This window comes from Thamnophis sirtalis, unplaced genomic scaffold (assembly GCF_051295495.1).
Source record: "Thamnophis sirtalis isolate CommonGarterSnake01/CBP01778 unplaced genomic scaffold, rThaSir2_p1.2 scaffold_2, whole genome shotgun sequence".
NCBI classification, from domain to species: Eukaryota; Metazoa; Chordata; class Lepidosauria; order Squamata; family Natricidae; genus Thamnophis; species Thamnophis sirtalis.
In genome coordinates this window covers 35539559-35565117 of record NW_028261382.1, presented here as the reverse complement: position 1 = coordinate 35565117, position 25559 = coordinate 35539559, and the positions used below count along the sequence as shown (strand labels likewise).

Genomic DNA, 25559 nt, shown 5'->3' with positions numbered 1-25559 from the left:
CCCTGGGGAAAAAGTCACTTATGACCGTTTTTCACCCTTGTGACCAGTTGCTCCCATGGTCGTGAGAGGCCAGGTGAGGTGAAGCACCCCTCGACGTGAGCGACGTCGAGTTGGCCGTGCTCACTCAGCTGGTCATTAGAGCAGAGAACTGGTTGTGGAATTATTTGATTCCCACCGCTGCACCCGTTGCTTCTTGTCCTGCCTTCAGGTGCTCTGGAGTCAATCCCCTCTTCTCTGGGGCAGCCCTTCGCTTCCACTTGGTGGAAAGGCTGTGCTTAGGCCTCACTCTAAGACCTTTCCCTGGTTTCCCGATGAATTTGCACATCAGGAATTGGGAAAAGCTCTGCTTGCTGCTTAAGTGGCTCAGGGCAGAGGGAGTTCAAACCACGAAGATGATTATTAAATCATAATTCAGTTTCCAACCACCCCGAGGCCATTCTCGGGAGGAAGGAGATAACAGGAAATTTTAAGCAGCCTCCGAGAGAAAGAAAAACCAAGGGGCTTATGCAAGGCACTCTTTGCAAAGCTGAGCTCAGCAGAAGTGAGCGCCTGGAGGGGTGAAAACGGGAACATTTCCAGCTTCAAATACAGGATGGTTTTTTTCCCCAATTCTTTTTTTCTCTCTGAACAGTTCTAGAGTCTTCACAAGACTGAAGCAGCCATGGCTGCTCCTTTCTCAAACGTCTTTGCCCACATCTCATTGAACCCACAACACAGATGGGGCAGTAACTTTGTGTGCTCACAACGTGTTCTGGCCCAGCCTTAGCAAAAGCAAGAAACAGACTCCTGGTCATGGAAAAAAACCCTCTTTATTTACCTCTTGTGAATTAATTGCATTCACCCACTGAAAAGTCCAGGCAAGAGTTAACAGCAGCAACAGACCTTATCAGTCCCTTGCGATAATGACAAGGCCCTGAGCTCCCAGTCGCAAAGCTGCAAATTAAGTTCTGCCAGGCAGTCTTTGTGGCATGAAACACAATAAGCAAAATCTTCAGAAATACGAACTGTTGTCTCCTACGACAACCACTCCCCTTTCCTTCTATTTATTCCCCAGCCAGGGAGGGGCCAGTCGCGTCCCCTTGGGCTTTGCTTCCCAAGTTGACTTGTCCTCCATTGTTCACCTCTCCTAACTGCTCTGCACATACGTGCATCTGGAACAGGCCCCAGCTGTTCTTCCTCCTCACTCAAAGCAGCCTTCAAAGGCAGCTGCCTCTCCAGTAGCTGGGAAATGTTGGATAACCCTGGGTCTATCTCTGCGTCCAACACAGAGCCCTCATCAGAGCCTTCCCCAGACTCCATAACTGGCCCATGTTCCTCCCCAGCCTCTCCATTGTCCGAATCTTCTGCCAACTCCGCTAGCAACTGGCGGAACCACAACACAATGTCGCTTTTACCCACACAACGGGTTTCCACTGGGAATTTATTTGGGAAGATATGATAGCAATCTTCCAATATTTGAGGGGCTATCACAAAGAAGAGGGTGTCCATTTATTCTCCAAAGCGCCTACAGGACAAGAAACAACGGATGGTAGCTTAGCAAAGGGAGATCCAACTTAGAAACAAGGAGGAATTTCCTGACAGTGAGAACAATTAATCAGTGTAACAACCTGCCTCCAGAAGTTGTGAATGCTCCAACACTGGAGATTTTAAAGAAGAGATTGGACAACCGTTTGTTTGAAATGACATCAGAGCTCCTGCTTGAGCACAGGGTTGGACTAGAAGACCTCCAAGGTCCCTTCCGTCTCTGTTCTTCTGTAATTTGACTAATCTGGCTCTTATACTCCACTTGGATTAGTTTAGTTTAGTTTATTATAAGTGAGGGAGGAAGGAAAAAGAAGGGAGAGAAGGAGGGAGATGGGAATGAGAGGAATGGGGGACGGAGGGAAGTGGGAATGCGGAAGGAAGGAGATGGAAATGTAAGGAAGGTGGGAATGAGAGAGAGGGAGGAAAAAGAAGGGAGGGATGGAGATGGGAAGGAGAGGAAGTCAGTCACGGGGCTTCCCACAAGAATGATTCTGAATCCCAGAACGAAAGGAAATTCCATTCTTGGCTCTACACTTTTGTCCAAATGAAAGCAATACACCTTAGCTGTGAAATTGCACAGGTCAGCAGTTCACAGCTAATGCAACTTTCGTAGGAAGTTACATCTGAAAAAAAAAATCAATGGGTTTCTTTGACAGGGACAGAAGAAATCTAAAAAGAATAACAGCACCATCATCCCCCTCAGCACAGAGACCTTCCCACTGGGGTAAAAAAAACAAAAAAACAACAACAAAGCCACAGAAACTCCCCAGATTTGCAGATTCAGAAAAGATTAGTTTCTCTTCCCTTTCTGGCTGGAGAGAGTAACCTCTGTCCCAGGTATGTGTTAGATACCTTGTGGAGGTGTCCATTCAGTCCGGCCCCCCTCTTCTCTCCTGCCCAAATGACACCATTTCAAAAGCTCCCCAAAAGTGCAGCCAACTGGCGTTGAGTTTCATCCTGTGGCACCAGAAGGGGTGAGGCCGGGGCGAAAACCAGTTTCTGAATCATTGGCCTTTACAATTAGGTGGAATTAATTAGACCGGGTTTCTAGGGCTGTTGACACGGGTGGAATCATTCTCCCTATCCATCCATCAAGGGTCAAGGGTGCCAATTATGACCTGTCCTTCAACGTTGCACCCAGGGCTTTGGAGAACTGCACACAACCTGGATGGTATTCTCTGGTTTAGCACGTGGCAGTTTAAAGTCAGAAGGAGGGAGTTGTTTCAAGTTTAAACCACAGAGGAGTGGTTTGAAGTCAGCTTATAAATGCCAAGACATCCAAAGAGAAGGCATGGTAAGCGGAACAGCACATCATGCCACTGCATGGAGAAGTTGCTACTGGTGAGCGAAAGAGAGTGAGCATTGGAGCTACAGAAAGGACCTGGATCTAAGACAGATCAACGGGATCTCCTGCAACACACCACTCAGACATGCTTAGAACAAAGTTCAAGGAGCTATCATGGAGTAGGGGGTGGTGTGACATGATAGCAATGTTCCAATATTTGAGGGCCTGTCACAAGGAAGAGGGGGGGTCGACTGATTTTCCAAAGTGCCAGAAGGCAAGAAAAGAAACGACAGATGGAAACGAATCAATGAGAGGCCCGACTTAGAATTAAAGAGAAATTTCCTGACGGTGAGTACAATCTATTGGTGGAAGAGTTTGCCTTCAGAAGTTGTGGGTGCTCCATCACGGGAAGGTTTTAAGAAATGATTGGACAACTGGAATGGTAGTTGTCCAATCAGGGTCTCCTGCTTGTCCAAGCAGGGTCTCCTGCTTGAGCAGAAGGTTGGACTAGAAGACCTCCAAAGTCTATTCCAACTCTATTATTCAAACCAACTTTCCACCCAACTCAATCTTTGGCCTCCTAATGCAAAACCCCAATGGGGTTGGAGAGCACAAGGAAAAGAAAGAGAGAAAGTATCTTTCATCGCATCCACTCTCTGTTCCACAAAGAATGAACTTCACGTGAAGAGCTAAGACAGTCTCTAGTGACACCAAAGGCCAAGATCACTAAAGGCCAAGATTGCTTCTTGCGCCTTCCTGTATCTTGTTAGCAGCACTGCTGTACCTCCCCTCCTCCAAACAATCATGGAGGAAAGGAGGCCCCCTGCTTATTCCAAAGAGGCTACTCTTTCCCTCCTTTCAAAAGAAGAAGAGGAGGAGGAGGAGGAGGAGGAGGAGGAGGAAGAAGAAGAGTGAGAGGAGGAGGAAAGAATAAGGAAGGAGGAGATGTAAAAGACAGAGGAGGTGAAGAGGAGGAGAAGAAGAGGAAGAAGAAGAAGTGGAGGAAAGAATGAGAAAGGAGATGTAGAAGACAGAGGAGATGAAGAGGAGGAGGAGAAGAGGAAGAAGAAGTGGAGGAAAGAATGAGGAAGGAGATGTAGAAGATAGAGGAGATGAAGAGGAGGAGGAGAAGAAGAAGAAAAAGAAGAAAAAGAGGAGGAAAGAATGAGGAAGGAGGAGATGTAGAAGACAGAGGAGATGAAGAGGAGGAGGAGAAGGAGGAGAAGGAGGAGGAGGAGGCAGGTTAAGCAACCGTTCCCTGTTCCCCCTGCCTCTTTTGACATCAACGCAACTGGGGGGGGGGGGGGAACAGCACAGGACACCTCGGTGTGACGGGCCAGCAAAGACTTGGCCCGTACAGCGTTTGATGAAGGGGTGGGGTGGGGTGATTATTGGTGGGGGTAGGGGAGCAGAGGATGGGAAGACTGAGAAGGCTGGGGGGGGGTCAGGAGGCGGGAAGGGAAAAGAGCAGGGGAAGAAAAAAAAAGGAAGGGGGAGAAGCACGGATCTCTTTGCTTCCCTGCGCCTCGAGAACCACGCTGCCTCCTTTTGGATAACCAACCAAAATAAAACACCCTGCACACACGCCACTTCTTTCGAAGAAAAGGCTGCCTGTGTGTGTCTGTGTGTGTGTGTGCTCCAGCTGCAGTGAGTCTCTAGTGCTTCCCTCTCCTCCTTTCATACTGCCCAGCCGAGGGGCTCGAAATCCTGGATCCCAGCGAGGGTCTTTATAAAGGCAGAAGCTTCTGAAGCCTGCTTCAACCCCCCCACCCCTTTGCTGCATCAAAGCACCAGCCGAAAAATCAGGAGAAAAGAGACCGAATCGTGGTTTCTTTTCTCTCCGTTTTACCGCACAGCTTAATACACACACACACACACACACACACACACACACACAAACACTAATATGTGTGTGTGTGTGCATTTGTGCTGATAAATAAAGGGAGACTAGTATAGATCTATTTCCAGCTATTTAGCTCTCATCAGCTAGCTGTACCCTTACTGGGAATCGAATATATATATATATTCGATTCCCAGTAAGGGTACAGCTAGCTGATGAGAGCTAAATAGCTGGAAATAGATCTATACTAGTATATATATATATGCATGACAACTTGGGTGGGGGAGGAGTGGAGGAGTGGAGGCTGAAGTCCCGCTCGTATGATGAGGATGATTCCGTTCACAAGCATTCCTCTGTTGGGTGCCTTTCCCCCTCCCCTCTATTTAAAAAAACATTTCTAAAAGGCAGATGGGGCCTTGAGGTTGCCACCCTACATTTACTGTTCCTGAAGGGGGGGGAAAAAGAGAGAGAGAGAGAGAGAGAGAGAGAGAGAGAGAGAGAGAGAGAGAGAGAGAAAGAAAGAAAGAAAGAAAGAAAGAAAGAAAGAAAGAAAGAAAGAAAGAAAGAAAGAAAGAAAGAAAGAAAGGAAAAACCCGGTGACAGCAATTCAGGGGTGAATTGCCCCAACAAAGGACCTCCTGTTTTTCCAACCTTTCACCTTTTTTGGGGGGGGGGCTGTCTTCCTGGCTTGTTTCTCGATTCGCTCAGACGGGGGGGGGAGGGCAGGGGGGGAAACCTTGGCATGCCAAGAGATCCTCGCGGGCTGCGGTACCTGTGTCCCATATCGCTCCCCATGGATCCCAGCCGCCGGACAGGCAACAGGGGGCTGATGCCCGGCACATCTTCGGTTGTTGCCAGCGGAGGGATGCTCTTCTGATGCGCATTGCTGTCGGAAGGGGATTTCTTCAGCTTTGATCTGGCCATCTTGTGTATCGGCGAGGTTTTCTGCGGAAGGAGGGAGGGTCCTCTGTTTACTTTTCTCCCCGGGTTGGCTCCCACTCATGGCAATCCTGGGCTGTGGAGTTCAGCAATGGAGGCATGGACCATCGTCTCTCTCTCTCTCTTCCCGGCCCTCCAACACACACACACAGACACATCCAGATATCTATACACACCCCAACACAGCTGCGCAGTGGAACAATCCCCCTCTTGTAGAAGCACCATGCTAGTGAAGAAGACAGGGCTGCATCCTTCTCCGTGCAGCAGAACAGCAGAGAGGTATGAAATGCTTCTGTAGGGTCCACGGATTCACGGACATGATCAGCGAGAGGAATGGGCTACGTTCCAGGTTCTCTCTCTTTCTCTCTCTCTCTCTCTCTTCCTCCCTCTCTCTGCCTGTCTCTCTCTCCTCCCTCTCTCTCCTCTCTCTTCTCCTCTCCCTCTAGGTCCTGTCTCTTCTCCTTCTCTCCCTCTCTCTTCCCTCTCTCTCTCTCTCTGCCTCTCTCTTCCCTCTCTCCCCCTCTCTCTTCCCTCTCTTCTCCTTCTCTCCCCCTCTCTTCCCACTCTCCTCCTCCTCTCCCTCTCTCTCTCTGCCTGTCTCTCTCTCTCCCCCTCTCTCTTCCCTCTCTTCTTCTCTCTCCCTCTCTCTTCCCTCTCTTCTCCTTCTCCTTCTCTCTCTCTGTCTCTCTCTTCCACCCTCTCTCTTCCTTCTTTCTTTCCTGCAAAGTCTGATTGGAAGGAGCTTCACCCAGTGCTGGCTTCCAATTGCTGACAGATGGCCACTTAAACCACACGTGCCAACGGCCCACCAAGCAAACCACTCTCTCTCTCTCTCTCCCTCACGATGAAATATTCATCAAAGCCTTGCGGCTTATGAATTCTTCAAAACGATTCTAAAAGGCCGCGTTAAAAGGGCTTTCTCATAAAGCATTCCCCTTCTTGCTGGGATCTCTTGCTCTCAGGTACGAAGCATTGATCCGTTGGTCGGCATTGGTTGGAGAGGGAGCAGCCCTCCCAGATGGAAGCAGGAGTCAAGCAGGGAAGTAGCTCGGAATTCATTATGTGAACACAAATAGGCTAAGTCTGACTCATCCCACTCCACCCCTTTGAGCCTTATCTAGTCTTTCTCAGGTGAGGCTGCTAATCTGGAGAGATTCCTGCAGAAAAGAATATAGAATCATAGGGATTGATTGCTCTCACTGTCAGGAAATTCCTCCTTATTTCTCGGTTGAATCAATCAATCAGAATAGAGTTGGAAGGGACCTTGGAGGTCTTCTAGTCCAACCCTCTGCTCAAGCAGGAGACCATCATTCTGGACAAATAACTGTCCAGTCTCTTCATGAAAACCTCAATTGATAGAGCAGACACAAGTGGAGGAACACTAGTTAGAACATAGAATCATAGGGTTGGAAGGGATCTTGAAGGTCTTCTAGTCCAACCCTCTGCTCAAGCAGGAGACACTACATCATTCTGGACAAATAACTGTCCAGTCTCTTCATGAAAACCTCAATTGATAGAGCAGACACAAGTGAAGGAATGCTGTTTAGAAGATAGAATAATACGGTTGGAAGGGACCTTGGAGGTCTTCTAGTCCAACCCCCTGCTCAAGCAGGAGACCCCACACCATCCCCTTTTGTCTATGGGTGTGAAACAATAAGGAACTCATCTCAGAGAATATCATGTATCATTCTTGGGACCTGACAGCTATAGAATAAGAAAAAAGATTAAGGGCATACCGAAATACTAACCAAAACTTAATGAAGCTTAGTCTGTTTTCTTTTAGATCTTTAGCATAGTTGGGAAACAAGCTGCATGAACACAACTGGATTGCAGTTGAAACATTAAGCTATGAATCAGAAAATGCCCAGAGCATCATGACTCAATGCTGAAGAAAAATTCAAAGGAATAAAGAAAAAATTGATGTTCAGCACCATGGACAGCAATATTAAAAATACACTGTGTGTTCTTTTGATTGACAGGAGGGGAACTTACACCATCTCAGAGAAATGATTGTCCAGTCTTGACAGCCTCCATTGATGGAGCACCCACAACTCTGGGAGGGAAGCACTTCCATTGATTGATCGTTCTCCCTTTCAGGAAATCCCTCCTTATTTCTAGATTGGATCTTCTTCTGATGTGCCAATCCAGGAAACCAACCCAATTCAGATGCTCCGAGGATGTCTGGAATCAGCAGGGGAATGGCATGCCAGATTAAAAATGGATGAACCTCAGCTGACCTCTCTGAGTCAACAACTATTCAGATGCAGAAATGTGTTCGAAAACAGATGCATTTCCCCTTCCTCCAGGAACGCTCTGGAATTCCACAGCTGGGTTGCGCCCAACCAATTAAAGTAGGCTGAAGGAGGTTGGGCAATGATGATTCCGCTTGTGGTAAGAAAGCATACGGGTGTTTGGAGACCACCATGCCTGAAAGAACAAGAATCTGGTCTGAGGCTTGATCAGCGCATAGATGATCACTATTGGTGTCAGCCTCTGTTTTGCTGCTTGCTTTTCAGCTGCCATTGAAACAGGGAGGGAGGGCATGGTATTTAAGTGAGGGAAATATTCTGTACAGGAGGACTGTTAATTGGGAGTGGTTCTCACCATTCGTTTGTGCATGTGGCCAGGAGGGGAGTTTCCCGCCAAGGCCAACTGTCCGGCATACCAACCTGATGATGATTTTTGAAGATGTCTCCCACCTGACAGCTGTTGAGATATTGGATTGGACTATGGACTGGGGTTACCAAGTGGAGGGGAATGGGTTGTGTATTGATATCTAATGCTTTCGCGCGCTTTTGCTCAGATCCAGCTTTGCTTAGCTTTTATTTACTTATAATCAGTAAAAGTACTCTTAATTCTGCAAAATGGAGTTGAGTGGTTTCTTCCTTGGTTACTAAATGAAGCAGCATCTGACAGTTGGTTATTGTAAACCCAACAACTAAGGGAACTAGGTTGCAGAGAAGAGCAACCAGGATGATGAGGGGACTGGAGGCTAAAACAGACAATGGACGGTTGCAGGAACTGGGCCTGGCTAGTCTAGTGAAGAGAAGGACCAGGGGAGACAGGATAGCAGCCTTCCAATACTTGAGGGGCTGCCACAGAGAGGAGGGGATCAAGCTATTCTCCAAAGCACTCAAAGGCCAGACAAGGACTAATGGATGGAAACTGACCAAGGAGAGATTCAACCTGGAAATAAGGAGACATGGAACAGAAGTTGCCTTCAGAAGTTGTGGGAGCTTCATCCCTGGAGGCTTTCAAGAAGAGACTGGGCTGCCATCTATCAGGAATGGGTCTCCTGTTTGAGTGTGGGGTTGGACTAGATGACCTACAAGGTCCCTTCCAACTCTGTTAATCTGTAAATAATATTGAAACTGTTTGAAGAGTGCAGAGAAAAACAACCGAGATGATTAGCGGACTGGAGGCTAAAGCACATGAAGAACGGTTGCAGGAACTGGGCCTGGCTAGTCTAGTGAAGAAAAGGACCAGGGGAGACAGGATAGCAGCCTTCCAATACTTGAGGGGCTGTCAAAGAGAGGAGGGGGGACCAAGCTATTCTTCAAAGCACCCGAAGGCCAGACAAGGACTAATGGATGGAAACTTACCAAGGAGAGAGTCAACCTGGAAATAAGGAGACATTTTCTGATACTGAGAACAATCAACCCAAGGAACAGAAGTTGCCTTCAGAAGTTGTGGGAGCTTCATCCCTGGAGGCTTTCAAGAAGCGATTGGACTGCGATTGGATTGGATTGTCAGAAATGGTGTAGGGTTCCCCGCCTGTGCAGGGGGTTGGACTGGATGACCTACAAGGTCCCTGGTTATCAGCAATCTCCCAGGGTGAGCAGTGTGGCGGCCTAGAGGTGGTGCTCTCACCTCACAATCAGGTGGCTGTGAGTTCGAACCTAGCTAGAGGCAGATCACGTTGAGAATATACAGTATCTGCTGAACAAAACACCGCTTTGGTGACAGGAAGGGCATCTGGCCAGTAAACATTCAGCTCCATTCGGTTGCTCAGAGTCCACCTCCACAAAGGATTATGGCCTCATTAAAAGAAGACGAGGATCAGCAGAGTTGATCCCAGGGTTCTTCACAATCTGAAGGGATGAATCGATCCTCCGCCCTGTTTAACACCAGCTCAGAAAACAAAAGCAGTCACTTCATATTCCTGGGGTCGTTGAGGTCGGCCTAAACCTGATTGACAAACACGTCCTTGTTTTTTTTAATTCCTCATCTTAAGAGCAAGCGACTCTTTTCATCCACCAAATGTTTGGCTCTCTCTTCGATCGTCTTGCCAAGGCTGCAGGATTTGTAGCTCCTTCAAGCTGCCATGTGAAAGTAAGCCCAGCCCTCCCTCCTGCTAGCATTTGGGAATAAAACCCAGGCACAAGCGATCTCCGGTAGAAAATTATTAATGTTGCGGGTATGAATACGTCAGGAAAAATTAAGCAGGGGGAAGATAAAACGCTACCCTGGGATTGTACGGTCAGCCACGGTGAGGAAAAAAAAAGCCAATTGTTACCCAATTATCCAGTAATTGTAGAGATATGGGTGCACTTGTTCCATTTCTGTCACCAAAGGCAGAAGACATTATACGTTTTCATTGGAGATATAAGAGATTCAATTTGCAATTCGCAATTTAATGAGCTTATATGCCGCCCAATCCCGGAGGACTCCGGGCGGCTTACAAATACGATACCACTATAACAGTATTGCCAAAAGGGCATTAAGAGTTGTTAACCTAATTTTGCAAAGCTTCTTCTCCGGTAACATTGTACTGCTAACGAGGGCCTGCAAAACCTTTGCCAGACCAATCCTTGAATACAGCTCATCCGCTTGGAATCCGGGCTGTATATCGGACATTAACACAATTGAGCGGGTCCAGGAATATTTCATGAGAAGAGTCCTCCACTCCTCTGCTCACAGTAGAATCCCTTACGCCCGCCAGGCTCGACATTTTGGGCTTGGATAACCTGGAACTACGCCGCCTACGGTCGGACCTAAGTGTAGTACACAAAATTGTCTGTTACAACGTCCTACCTGTCAACGACTACTTCAGCTTCAACCGCAATAATACACAGGCTAACAATAGATGCACACTCAAGGTAAACTGCTCCAAACTCGATTGCAGAAAATACGAATTCAGCAAGAGAGTGGTCAACGCCTGGAATGTTCTACCCAACTCCGTTGTTGCATCCTCAAACCCCCCCACAGCTTCAACCTCAATGTCTAACCGTGGACCTCACCCCATTCCTAAGAGGTCTGTAAAGGGAGCGTGCATAAGACACCAGTGTGCCTTCTGTCCCTGTCCTACTGTCCCCATTTATCTGTACTCATTTCCTTTCTTCATTTCCATGTTCATACTTACACCTGTTATCTCGTACATACATTTGACAAACTAAATAAATAAAGAAACAAATATACTCCTAAATCTTTTCCTTCAAATTTCTGAATCACTCCGTTATTAATAGAATAACAGAGTTGGAAGGGACCTTGGAGGTCTTCTAGTCCAACTCCCTGCTTAAAGGTATATATTAAGCTGTAATATTCCAGACAAGTGGCCATTCGTTTAGAATATAACCAAATGGATCCTAAACTGCTTGCTTTTGGAAGTTGTGGGTGCTCCATCATGGGAGATTTTTAAGTCTTCTTAAATGATGGAGCACCCACAACTTCCAAACACAAGCTGTTTAGGATCCATTTGGTTATATTCTAAATAATCTATTGCTGTCCTTGTCCTGAAGTGGAGAATAAATGGCTCTTAGGATATAAAAAAAAACAACGTACATTTGGAATGAGATGATTCAGTAGAACGCAGCTCAATGACTATAAAAGATTAGACTTTTGAAGAAGAAGCCGGAATGCAGGCAGCTAATCTTTCTCCCTGATTAATGCTCAGCTCATAAGAATGACAGAATAACAGAGTTGGGAGGGACCTCGGAGGTCTTCTAGTCCAACCCGCTGCTCAAGGAGAAAACCTATTTCAAACAAACGGTTGTCCAATCTCTCCTTAAAAAACCTCCAGGGATGGAGCACCTGCGAGTTTGATAACCGCAATGTTTTTTATATAACTTCCCCGATGCGTGCTTTTTTTTTTTATCTGCAGAAAAGATGGCAGGCGTTAAAAAAGGGAACAATTTGATTTCTGTCAAAGAAAATTGTTCTCTTTGAAGTGCAAATGAACTCGCTTGTCTTCAAATGCAAACCAGAAAGAATTCTTCACTGCCCTTAATTGGCCATGTAAGTCCCTACCAATCAAGGGTGCTAGCCAAAAATAAATAAATGAGTAAGGAAAAGGTAAAGGTCCCCCTTGCACATACGTGCCAGTCGTTCCAGACTCTAGGGGGCGGTGCTCATCTCCGTTTCAAAGCCCAAGAGCCAGCGCTGCCCGAAGAAGTCTCCATGGTCATATGGCCGGCATGACTCAACACAGAAGGCGCATGGAACGCTGTTCCCTTCCCACCAAAGGTGGCTCCTATTTTTCTACTGGCATTTTTTAACGTGCTTTCAAACTGCTAGGTTGGCAGAAGCTGGGACGAGTCACGGGAGCTCACTCCGTTACGCGGCGCTGGGGATTCGAACCGCCAACTGCTGACCTTTCTGATGGACAAGCACAGCGCGTTGGCCACTAAATAAATGAATGAACAGCCTCTCTTTATTTGCTTTTCTTGAATTGGTGGGTGCTTCCATTATAGGTAGCCCTCGACTTACGAACTGTTGATTTACTGACCCTTTGAAGTTAGAACGGCACTGGAAAAAGGTGACTTTCCAGCACTTCTTGGGGAGGGGGTTTGTGCAAGAAAAGAACTCCAGTGTCAACACAGTCATGGTTACATTGTTGACATTTGGATGCTTGACAACAGATTCACATTTAGGATGGTTGCAATGTCCTGGGGTCACGTGACCAATTTTCGCAACCTTCTGACAAGCGAAGTCAATGAAGAAACCTGATTTATTTAACAACCATGTCACTCATTTAACAACCATACTGATTCCCTTAATGAAGGTGGTAAGGAAAGTCTGTTGTGGCCCGCCAGCAGCCAGCAGAGCTGGCAGCACATTCGGAACCTGGGCCAGTCCTGGAGTCTGGGGAAGGCTCAGATGAGGGCTCTGTGTTGTAGGCAGAGAGGGGACCAGAGCCATCCGACAGTTATCAGCTGCCTTCGGAGTTGGAGATCAGTGGGGCAGTAGAACAGCTGGAGCCTGTTCCTGATGTCTGCATGTTCAGAGCTGCCAGGAGAAGGGAACAGCTTAAGGAACAAGGATCAACTTGAGAGGAAGGCCACAGGTGAACGGTGAACGGCCCCTCCCACAGGGAATAAAAGAGGAGCGAAAGGGGAGTGGAGTTTGCAGGGGACAATTAGTTCGCTTAATTAGCGTGAAGATTTGTCCATGACTCTCAGAGACTCCTTGCCAAGTGTTTTCTTGTACAGCCATTGCATTTGGAAGATATTGGCCTGGCAGCTCTCCAAGCCTGATAAGGTCTGTGGTTATAAATTCACCTTTGAGAAGACTGTTTGCCAGGACCTTTACTGGGTGTGAATGAGAGGAATTCACATTAGCGTCATAAAAATGGGTTTTGTCGGGACAAGGACTCTGCTTCGGGATTTTGGGAAGCCTAGGACAGAACAAAGGGGACAAAACCCACTTAACAAATTTCTCATTCAGCAACAAGAAATTCTGGGCTCAGTTCTGATCATACCTTGAGGACTGTCTGTATTTCATAACATCCACCAGCCGACCAAAAAAAAATACCATTGCAAATATGCTATGATAATAAATTTGTGAAAATTATCCCGCTGGGGCAAAACAGCCCACATTGTTGATGGTATGAAAGTTCTGGATACCAAGCTGATTTGTTATCTGGAGAGATAGCAAATGTTGGACAATTGCCGGTGGCTTTTTCCGTGCACTGTGGGTAAAGATTTTCCAAAAAATCAGACGCAAACAAACAAAACAACTCCAGCACAGCAATCAGTCTAATGAATGTTTCCCACCAGCCTATCCCTCTTTGGCCTCCTGTCAGATTCCAAGTTTCAGAAGCAGAGGCTGAACTGGGCAGGGAAAAATAAAACTGGACGAAAGGGCAGAAAAGGCAAAGGAGGTCAGGGATAATGAAGAAGGGAAGAGAAAGAGAAGGGAGGAGAGAAGGGAAGGGAAAGGAAGAGGAGAATATATAGAATGGAATGGAATGAAAGAGAGGAGTGGAGAGGAGGAGAAGAGAGGAGGGAATATATAGAATGGAATGGAATAGAAGAGGAGAGGAGAATATATGGAATGGGATGGAAGAGAGGAGAGGAGAAGAGGTGGAGAAGGGAAGAGGAGAACATATGGAATGGAATGGAATGGAATGGAAGAGACGAGAGGAGAATGTATGGAATGGAATGGAATAGAGGAGAGAAGAGAAGAGGAGAAGAGAGGAGAGGAGAGGAGAGGAGTGGAATAGAGGAGAGAAGGAGAAGAGAAGAGGAGAATATATAGAATGGAATGGAATGGAAGAGAGGAGAAGAGAAGAGGAGAGGGGTATATATAGAATGGAATGGAAGAGAGGAGAGGAGAAGAGGAGGAGAATAGAAGAGAAGAGGAGAACATATGGAATGGAATGGAAGAGATGAGAGGGGAGAAGAGCAAAAAAGAATATATATGGAGTGGAATAGAAGAGAGAAGGAGAAGAGGAGAGGAGAACATATGGAACGGAATGGAAGAGAGGAGAGGAGAAGAGGAGGAGAAGAGAAGAGGAGAACATATGGAATGGAATGGAATGGAATGGAAGAGACGAGAGGAGAATATATAGAATGGAATGGAATGAAAGAGAGGAGTGGAGAGGAGGAGAAGAGAGGAGAATATATAGAATGGAATGGAGTGGAAGAGACGAGAGGAGGAGGAGAGGAGAGGAGTATATATAGAATGGAATGGAATGGAAGAGAGGAGAGGAGAATATATGGAATGGAATGGAACAGAGGAGAAGAGAAGAGTATATAGAATGGAGTGGAATAGAGGAGAGGAAGAGAAGGGAAGGAAAAATAAGGAATTATGCACCAACAACATGCTACCCAAAGGTGCTTTTTCAAAAGGCAATCAGACTTTGTCCTTTCTTGAAGATGTTTCGCTTCTCATCCAAGAAGCTTCTTGAGCTCCTCACGTCTTAAGAGAGAAGCAAAGTCCAGTCACCTTTTGAAAAAGAACCTTTGGGACAACCATGTCCTGGATGACTGAGAATTTCCACGAATAACAAAGGTGCTGCGGTTTTTTTTAACGAGCTTCAAAAGCTCAAAAACGCCTTAACCACCCTGAGAGGGGGGAAAAGTTGGAATTACGGGTCCCATGCTTTCAAAAATAAAGATTGAAAGCTGTTCGCCAGGATGGTGGAATTTCATAGCTTCACCACATGAGTAAGATGACATAGCTGGACTTCAGGTACAGAAATAAGATTATATGTTCTTCTAAGGAAAAATATTCATAAGATGTAGTCCTTGACATGATCAGTTTCCTTATCTGTTTATTATTTATATTCTGCCTTTATTATATTGTTTACAAATCACTCAAGGTAATGACCCTATCCAACACACGTTCCTTCTCCTATTTTCATCACAACCACCCCTGGTCTGCTGGTAGCAACCACCAGCCCTCAACCATTCCAAATGGTGCAGAAAGTCAACACTCAATACAATACAATACAATACAATAGCAGAGTTGGAAGGCACCTTGGAGGTCTTCTAGTCCAACCCCCTGCCTAGGCAGGAAACCCTATACCGTTTCAGACAAATGGCTATCCAACATCTTCTTAAAGACTTCCAGTGTTGGGGCATTCACGACTTCTGGAGGCAAGCTGTTCCACTGATTAATTGTTCTAACTGTCAGGAAAATTCTCAGTTCCAGGTTGCTTTTCTCTCCTTGATTGGTTTCCACCCATTGCTTCTTGTCCTGCCCTCAGGTGCCTTGGAGAATAGTTTGACTCCCTCTTCTTTGGGGCAACCCCTGAGATATTGGAGCACAGCTATCATGTCTCCCCTAGTTCTTCTTTTCATTCAACTAGACCTTCCCAGTTCCTGCAACCGTTCTTCCTATGTTTCAGCCTCCAGTCCCCTAATCCTCTTTGTTGCTCTTCTCTGCACTCTTTCTAGAGTCTCCACATCTTTTCTACATCGTGGTGACCAAAACTGAATGCAGTATTCCAAGTGTGGTCTTACCAAGGCCTTATAAAGTGGTATTAACCACTTTATCGTGGTAGAGTCCTCAGAAATCAACAATAACAGACTTTACTCTGAAATAAATCAGTATTAGATAATGTCAAAATAAACATGTATTAGGAAGCTCTTGATTTTCAGATGAACTCAAGAAAAACATATGGGTAAGGGTGAATTCCTTCCTAGCTCATCTTCAGAAATAAAAAAAATAGGGAATTTAAAACACTGGCTTGCTGAGAAACCAAGGAGCGAGTGCCAAGCTCAAAAGCATAATGGTTTTGAGTGAGTCAGCAATTCCCTTGTGTGTATTTTTGAAGTAACCTGGCAGCAAAAGGGAGCCACAGTGGGGGTTGGCGGGGGGGAGAATATAGATGTGTTGTCAAAGCTCAGGTTAGGACTGCAAGGGAAGAAAACGGGGTAAACCTTCAGATCACTCCCAAGTTGTATAAAAATAATGGTTTGATGTAAAGGTAAAAGGGGATGCAGGATTTTGTAGTCTAAGTAAAGAGAATTGTGGAAGGAAAGAAGAGAAGAAGGAAGAAAGGAAGGCAGGAAGGAAGAAAGGAAGGCAGGCAGGAAGGAAGGCAGGAAGGAAGGATTCAAAGTGAGAGAAGGAGGAAGGGAGAATTGGGAGGGAGGGAAGAAAGAAGGAAGGAAGGATTCAAAGTGAGAGAGGAAGGAAGGGAGGATTCAGAGGGAGGGAGGGAAGAAAGAAAGAAGGAAAAGTGGAGGGGAAGGAAAGTTCCATTCGCCTGGCAACTCTGCGCATGCATACACTGGGAAGAGGCTCCAGCTGTTCTTCTGCCTCACTGATGTCTGACTCCGAAGGCAGCTGATAACTGTCAGATGGCCCTGGCCCCCTCTCTGCCTCCGACACAGAGCCCTCATCAGAGCCTTCCCCAGACTCCAGGACTCGCCCAGGTTCCTCCCCAACCTCCTCACTGTCTGAATCTGCTGCCAGCTCCACTGGCGGACCACAACACAGATGTGCTTAGATCACATTTCCCATCTTCCCCAGCCAGCAACGGCAACGGGAGAGAGTGAGGAAATTGGGACGGTCGTTCCTAAACTGGGTCAAATTCTGATTTAAAACTTCTTCAGGTTTGAGGGCTTTCCTTCTTTGACAAATGCTACCAGTAGGGGGAGGAAAAAAATTGATTCTTTTTTAACGGTTTTGTGTACTGCTGAGATAATAACGCAAGCAGTCCCTGGGCGAAACTGCTTGCTTCTCTGTCCTGCTGGGAGATTGTAGGAATTAATTAAAGCCTTTGAATTCCGTTTAATTGAACTGTTGCAATATTGCTTATCCAACCTATAATCCGTGATTTTAACCAGGCCAGCCAGGAACAATACAGAGAGGACATTTTTTTTTACATGGATCAATTCGGTTTGGTTTTGGGTTAATCCTTCTTTTTCCAACTTGATACTGCTATAAAGCCAGCTATCACCTATTCAGATGGATTAGGAATTTGTGTTCTGACTAGGCTTTCTATGAGCATGAAGCAAATTCCTGGTCCTCACAAAAAAACCCTTTTATTAATCTACTGTGAATAGAGCCAAGGTGGCGCAGTGGTTAAATGCAGCACTGCAGGCTACTGCTAGATCAGCAGTTCAGCGGTTCAAATCTCACCGGCTCAGGGTTAACTCAGCCTTCCATCCTTCCGAGGTGGGTAAAATGAGGACCCAGATTGTTGGGGGCAATATGCTGACTCTCTGTAAACCGCTTAGAGAGGGCTGAAAGCCCTATGAAGCGGTATATAAGTCCACTGCTATTGCTATTGCTATTGCTATATTCTGCTAATTCACACCCAGCAAAGTCTTTCAAGGGAGGATTTATAGTCACAGAACTTATCTGGCTTGGAGAGCTGCCAGGTCGATATCTGCAAAACTTGGAGAGTCAGAAACCAATGAAGCAAACTAATTGTCTCCTGCAAACTCCACTCCCCTGGGAGGGGCCATTCATCATCCACCTATGGCCTTACTCCCAAATCAACCCCTGTTCCTTAGCTGTTCCCTTCATCTGGCAGCTCTGCGCATGCGCACACTGGGAACAGGCTCCAGCTGTTCTTCTGCCTCACTGATGTCTGACTCTGAAGGCAGCTGATAACTGGCAGACAGCCCTGGCCCCTGCTCTGCCTCCGACACAGAGCCTTCATCAGAGCCTTCCCCAGACTCCAGGACTGGCCCATCTTCCTCCCCAACCTCCTCACTGTTTGAATCTGCTACCTAGAATTAAGGAGAAATTTTCTAACAGTGAGAACAATTAATCAATGGAACAACATGCTTCCAGAAATTCTGAGTTCTCCACCACTGGAAATTACATTTGGTCTGGGATTATTTTTGAGGACAAATGTATGGATTAGGATAAATAAATACCCAGGCAATGCGAGGTTATCAGCTAGTAGGTTATAATTTGCCCAGATCCTAAATACACAATCTCTCACAATGAAAAATTGTTTGTCAATAAGGGGAAAGATACATAGCCAACTAGTTGGCTATATTACTAGCCTCATCTTGCTAAATTCTCCCTGTAGCCCAGACAAACATTTTCAAATCCCACCATCTGGAAGAATGGACCTTTTGCCTCTGCAGCTTCTAAAAACCATTGGTAATATTTCTATCTGCTACAACCAATTTACTACATTCTATTTCCTTTCCGCTGCTCTGAACAGCTGACACCTCTTTCCACCTCGCTGCAATTCTAACTATTCCGCGCTGAGCTTTGTAAGAAGCAGGGAGGATCTCCAATCCTCGGTTTCCCCCATTGCCTGGGGCCCATTGCTCCTGATCAGAGTCTTCTACAGTATTTGCAAGAGATGTTATGGGTTTCTGGGCCCATCAGCTTCACTATGGATGGCCAATGGCAAGGAATTTGGAGTTGTCATTGGGGCCAACGAGAAGGCAACTAAAATCATGGGACAAGTTCATCAGATCTCCTGAGAAATATGCTGTAGAAGTTGCAGCAATAGCAATAGCAGTTAGACTTATATAGCAATAGCAGTTAGACTTATATACCGCTTCATAGGGCTTTCAGCCCTCTCTAAGCGGTTTACAGAGTCAGCATATTGCCCCCAACAATCCGGGTCCTCATACCGCATATATACCGCTTCATAGGGCTTTCAGCCCTCTCTAAGAGGTTTAGAGTCAGCAAAATGCCCCCAACAATCCGGGTCCTCATTTTACCCACCTCGGAAGGATGGAAGGATGAGTCAACCTTGAGCCGGTAAGATTTGAACAGCCGAACTGCAGAACTGCAGTCAGCTGAAGTAGCCTGCAGTGCTGCACTCTAACCACTGCGCCACTGCGCCACCTCTGCACCAGGGCAGGGCGCTTGGGGAGCAAACATTAAAGAGACACCGTGCCCTTTATTATCACAGTACGTTCAATTGCTGAAAATGTGAATTTCCAACCTAGAAGTAAGGAGAAATTTCCTGGCCATGACAACAATTAATCAGGGGAATGGACATGGCCTCCAGAAGTTGTGGGTGCTCCTCCATCACTGGTGGTTTTCAAGAAGAGACTGGACAGCCACTGGCCAGAATCGTTTACTTTTTTTATATCCTAAGAGCCATTTATTCTCCACTTCAGGGCAAGGATACCAATAGGTTATTTAGAGTATAAGTCAATAGATCCTAAACAGCTTGCCTTCAGAAATTGTAGATGCTCCATCATGGGAGACTTTTAAGAAGAAACTGAATGGCCACTTGTCTGGAATATTATAGGGTCTCCTGCCTAAGCAGGGGGTTGAAGACCTCCAAGGTCCCTTCCAACTCTGTTATTCTATTAATAACAGAGAGATTCCAAAATTTGAAGGAATAGATCTAGCAGTGTGTCTCCAATCGTACAGCATGTATAATGCCTTCGATCTTTAGAGATAGAAATGAAAAAATGGCCCTGTATCTCTAACAATTACTTCTTCTTTCTAAATTGTATAATAATTGGCTTTTTTCTCACTGTGGCCCACCGTGTAATCCCAGGGCAACTTTTCATCTTCTCTCTACTTAATTTTTCCTGACGTATTCTTACATGCAACATTAATAATTTTATTAAGCAGGAGGTTGGACTAGAAGAAGGGACGCAGTGGCTAAGTGGCTAAGATGCTAAGCTTGTCGATCAGAAAGGTCGGCGGTTCGAATCCCTAGCGCCGCGGAACGGAGTGAGCTCCCGTTTCTTCTCCCAGCTTCTGCCAACCTAGCAGTTCAAAAGCAGGTTAAAAATGCAAGTAGAAAAATAGGAACCACCTTTGGTAGGAAGGTAACAGCGCTCTGTGTGCTTTCGGTGTTGAGTCATGCCGGCCACATGACCACGGAGACGTCTTCGGATAGTGCTGGCTCTTCGGCTTTGAAACGGAGATGAGCACCGCCCCCTACAGTCGGGGATGACTAGCATATGTGTGTGAGGGGAAGCTTTACATTTAAGATTCCGAGGTCCCTTCCAATCTATTCTTCTATGTTTGTTCATTGCTTCCCTGCAACATTATCAGTAGCCGGTTTTGTACACTGTCAACTTGTTCTTCAAGTCACTCCAACCCCAAGATAATTTCACGGGAGGAGAAGGCACAAATTTAGCTCCTCTTCGCCGCTAGGCAAAAGGCACAAAAATGGCTGAAAGGCTCTTCAGACAAAACCAGCCCATCATGTAAAAAAAAATTAGCTCCCAAATGCAATTATATCATCTTTAACTACAAGGAGGTCAGCCCCCCACACACACACATACTCGCAAGATCCCCCCTGTGGCTGCTGCCAGTTTCTATCAGAATCATTTCTACAAAAATGATCAGAGAGGAGGCTGATCCGCGGTGAGATTCTTTGGCTGACAATCCCAACAAGCAGGCGTGGAGCCAAAATTATTATTACTGTTATTTTTTTGGTGGATTCAAAGAAATCAGGATAGGAATCTGCATCTCAGCCATTGCACGAGTGTCCCCTAGTGGCTCTCTTTCCAACTTCCTGCCATTCTTGTTCAAGAGGGGGAAAGAGAAACTTGCTTTTCCTTCTGCAAGAAGCCTCTTCTCCTAAACGGGGCTTCCCGAGAGCCTGAAGCCAACTCCTGGTCCCAACAAAACCCCCTTTTAGTAATTGACTGTGAATTCAGCTCATTCACCTTCATTAGAAGTCTTTCAGGGGAGGATTTACGGTCACAGACTTTCTCTGGCTTGGAGAGCTGCCAGGCCGATATCTACAAAACTTGGCAAGGAGTCTCGGAGAGTGACGAACCAATGAAGCGAACTAATGGTCTCCTGCAAATTCCACTCCCCTTTTGCTCCTCTTTTATTTCCTATGGGAGGGGCCATTCATCGTCCACCTGTGGCCTCACTCCCAAGTCAACCCCTGTTCTTTATCTGTTCCCTTCGTCTGGCAACTCTGAGCATGTGCACACTTGGGAACAGGCTCCAGCTGTTCTTCTGCCTCACTGACGTCTGACTCTGAAAGCAGCTGATAACTGTCAGACGGCTCTGGCCCCCTCTCTGCCTCCAAAACAGAGCCCTCATCAGAGCCTTCCCCAGACTCCAGGACTGGCCCATCTTCCCCCCAAACCTCCTCACTGTCCGACTCTGCTGCCAGCTGTGCTGGTCACTGGTGGGCTACCCCCCTAAAGCCCAGCTTATTTAGAGAATGCATTGCTTTGTGTGAACCAAAAGATCTAGTAACTAGGACTGAACATGTGGAAGATGCGACAGAACACAAGGCAAGAAGCAATGAATGGAAACTAATCCAGGAGGGAAGCGACCTAGAATTGAGAAGAAATTCCCTGACATTGAGAACAATTAATCAGTGGAACAACTTGCCACCAGAAGTTGCAAATACTCCAGCACTGGAAGTTTTCAAGAAGAGACTGGACAATTATTTGTCTGAAATGGTATAAGGCTTTCTGCCTGGGCAGAGGGTTGGATTGGAAGACCAGTCTGTGTCAGTCAGTGGGTATCTCCCCCCCCCTCCCACAACTGCCTTGCAGATGTGCATTTCAATAAATCACTGCAGGAGGCCCCCTGGATTGCATTCTGCTTTCTCCAAAACACTTCCCCACGTTTTATATATTATCTTCCACTTCGTCCCGCTCCTGTCCCTTGCAATTAAATTCGCTCTGCAAAAGAGTTCATTCTCTCCCGTGTTGCCAACAGAAGTCATTATCCAGGGAAGGGGGGGAAAAAAGAATCGATTCTCACTTGTAGCTGAGTCAAGCACCATCGGTCATGCATTTTTAATATAATCTCTTTCGCTTCTCCACTTCATAAATCATGTTTACATGGCTCCCAGTTCCTTCGGAGTAAAGGCACAGTGGGGAAAAAATCAGCGCATACCAATACTGTCATTTAAACAACACCAAATTGAAATATAGCAGCTTTGTATTCTCTACATTAACGCCACAATATGTTTTTTTGCAGCCTGGTATTCGTTTTACCCCATTGTTGTCAAAAGGTAAAGCTTCCCCTCGCACATCTGTGCTAGTCATTCTCGACTCTAGGGGGCGGTGCTCATCTCTGTTTCAAAGCCGAAGAGCCAGCGCTATCCAAAGACGTCTCCATGGTCATGTGGCTGGCATGACTCAATGTCAAAGACACATGGAACACTGTTCCCTTCCCACCAAAGGTGGTCCCTATTTTTCTACTTGCATTTTTTACCTGCTTCCGAACTGCTAGGTTGGCAGAAGCTGGGACAAGTCACGGGAGCTCACTCCATTACGCGGCTCCAGGGATTCGAACCGCTGAAGTGCCGACCTTTCTGATTGACAAGCTCGGTGTCTTAGTCACTGAGCTGCTGCATCCCCCTCCCCATTTTTGTAGGCAGGCATTATAAATGCATCCAGACTCATCACTGTTGTCTGTAAGAAATGTTGTGCCAACTATTGAAGAGAAATAACAAATCACGAACTAAGGAACGAAAAAATAAAGACCAAGCTAAGAACTAAGAAACTATAATAAACACAAAAGGAAGCAGAAATTTAAACTTGCCTATGCTTGCCTGCTTGAAAACCATTCTTCCTTCCCATCTGTCCATATTCTTCTAATTCATACTTTATTTAAGTGTCTCGTGACTATTTTTTGAAAATTGTTATCGTCCGATCACAACGTTCTCCATTTCCCCTTCGTCCTGACCCATTTATTTTCTTTTCAAATAGACCTTTTGCAATGTGATCCCTGCTCATTCTTCTCCCTTTACAATCAAACCATCATAATGGCCTTTCATATTGTTCATGGAAAGTTAATCTATCATCTAATATTTGAGGGAGGAAGAGGACAAAGGAGATGGAGGAGGAGAAGGAGAAGAAGAGGAGGAGGAGGAGGAGGAGGAGGAGGAGGAGAAGGAGAAGAGGAGGAGGAGGAGAAGGACAACAAGAAGAAAAGATTAGGAGGAGGAGGAGGAGAAAAGTAGAAGTATAAGGAGAAGGAGAAGGAAGAAGCAGAAGCAGAAATAGAAGAGGAGGAGGAGGAGGAGGAGGAGGAGGAGAAGGAGAAGAGGAGGAGGAGGAGGACAACAAGAAGAAAAGATTAGGAGGAGGAGGAGGAGGAGGAGGAGAAGACAAGAGTAGAAGTATAAGGAGAAGGAGAAGGAAGAAGCAGAAGCAGAAATAGAAGAGGAGGAGGAGGAGGAGGAGGACAACAAGAAGAAAAGATTAGGAGGAGGAGGAGGGGGAGGAGAAGAAGAAGGAGATAAGAGTAGGAGGATGAGGAGAAGAAGGCAGAAGCAGAAGAGCGTAGGAAGACGAGAAGAAGAAGAAGGAAAAGAAGAAAATTGTAGGAAGACAAGGAGGAGGCAAAGACAATAGTAGGAGTATGAGGAGAAGGAGAAGGAAGAAGCAGAAGCAGAAGAAGAGGAGGAGGAGGAGGAGGAGGAGGGTAGGAGAACAAGGACAAGAAGGAGAAAGAGAAAGAGAAGGAGGAGAAGGAGGAGGAGGAGGAGGAGGAGAAGAAGAAGAAGAAGAAGAGGAGGAGGAGGAGGAGGAGGAGGAGGAGGAGGAGGAGGAGGAGGAGGAGGAGGAGAGTAGAAGGACGAGGAGGAGGACGACGAGGAGGAGGACGAGGAGGAAACTTTGCTTTTTCAAGTGTTGTTTTGTCAACTCTAAAACGAGACTCACTCCTTCTGCTCTAAGTGACCGAATGGAGTTGAGCAGTCGGTGTTCATCTTTTGATGCAACTAGAAGGACTGAGCTGTGCCAGCAGCCCTTTATTTTTCTGGACTCCCTTGGAGATTCCCGCTGCCTCAAATCAAGTACCGTTTCCCAGACTTTCCGCTAAACGCCCCTTTTGCCTGGATTTCCGCAATCAATGGCTCCTGCGGCTTCACAAAGAGCCTCCGCGCTTCACCCGGAGAAAATTAAGTGCCGTTTAATGAGCAACCCCGCCCGCCGCCCATAAGTGGTCGGATTTCGTGCGTTCCCAAAGTCTCTCTTCCCACCTAACACAGGCAGATGTTACTGATGGGATTCATGTCACCTCCTACACATATATAAGGATGCCGCGGCTTAGTGGCTGAGACACTGAGCTTGTCAATCAAAAAGGTCGGCAGTTTGGCAGTTCGAATCCCTAGCGCAGCGTAACAGAGTGAGCTCCCGTGACTTGTCCCAGCTTCTGCCAACCGAGCAGTTCGAAAGCACATTAAAAAATGCAAGTAGAAAAATAGGAACCACCTTTGGTGTGAAGGGAACAGCATTCAATGCGCCTTCGGCATTGAGTCATGCCGGCCACATGACCACGGAGACGTCTTCAGACAGCGCTGGCTCTTCAGCTTTGAAATGAAGATGAGCAGCGCCCGCTAGAGCCAGGAACGACTGGCACAAATGTGCAAGGGGAATCTTTTACCTTTACACATATATGAAGGAGAAAAGATGTGATCAGCTGGATGGTTTATTACTTTTAGCATTTGTTTTTTAAAAAAAAGATTTGGCTGTTTTCACTGAAGCTGCAGGTCATCCTTGATTTACAGCCATTTGTTGAGCAAATATTCAGAGTTACGATGGTATTGGAAAAAAGGGTCTTATGACTGCTTCGCATTTACGATCGTCACGGCATTCCCGAGGTAGAGTGGTGTGGTGGCCTACAGGTGGAGCTCTTGCCTCACGATCCAGAGACTGTGAGTTTGATCCCAGATAGAGGCAGATATTTATCTCTCTGAACACATTGAGAATATATCTGCCGAACAAAACTCCTCATTGGTGACAGGAAGGGGATCTGGCCAGTAAACATTCTAAAAGCTCCATTCAGTTGCCCAGACTCCACCCCACATCATGATTGATGATGATGATGATGATGATGATGATGATGATGATGATGAACGATGACGACGACTGCATTCCCATGTGTTCAAAATTCAGATGCTTGGCAACTGGCATGGACTTACGACAGTTCCAGCATTCGAAAGTCAGACAAGGAATAATGGATGGAAACTGATCAAGGAGAGATTCAACCTAGAAACAAGCAGGGATTTTCGGTTCACCGACAAAAGCGCGCCCGACTAAACTGCGGTGACAAAACCGCAAGTTCTGAACCGTGCTGACGAAAGAGCGCTGAATCACGGCAACAACAGTGCGCCGACAGAAGGGCGCTGTAAACCTAACCTTAACCCTAACCCTAACCCTAAACCTAACCCTAACCCTAACCCTAACTCTAAACCTAACCCTAACCCTAAACGTAACGCTGACCCTAACCCTAAACGTAACACTAACCCTAACCCTAACCCTAAACCTAACCCTTACCTTAACTTCAATCGTCCTTCTGTCGACGCGCTGTTGTCGACGCGTTGTTGTCGGCACGTTGATGATGTTGCGGTTTTAGCGACACGGTTTTCTCGGG

At 46.4% G+C, this 25559-nt stretch overlaps 1 protein-coding gene across 8 annotated transcripts in view; it reads right to left on the bottom strand.

Moving 5' to 3' along the window:
• Positions 1-25559, bottom strand: part of KCNT1 (potassium sodium-activated channel subfamily T member 1) — an 87382-nt gene that overhangs the window by 46885 nt on the left and 14938 nt on the right. The window contains exons 1-2 of one of the 8 annotated variants that reach the window (XM_087704771.1): positions 5765-6190; positions 5422-5664 (exon numbers count right to left, since the gene is read on the bottom strand). The exons of 4 other annotated variants lie outside the window; for them this stretch is intronic. In XM_087704771.1, coding sequence (XP_087560897.1) covers positions 5422-5573 — 152 coding nt within the window. In that variant the 5' untranslated portion in view covers positions 5574-5664; positions 5765-6190. 3 more of the 8 variants (XM_087704770.1, XM_087704772.1, XM_087704774.1) reach the window with 3 other exon arrangements.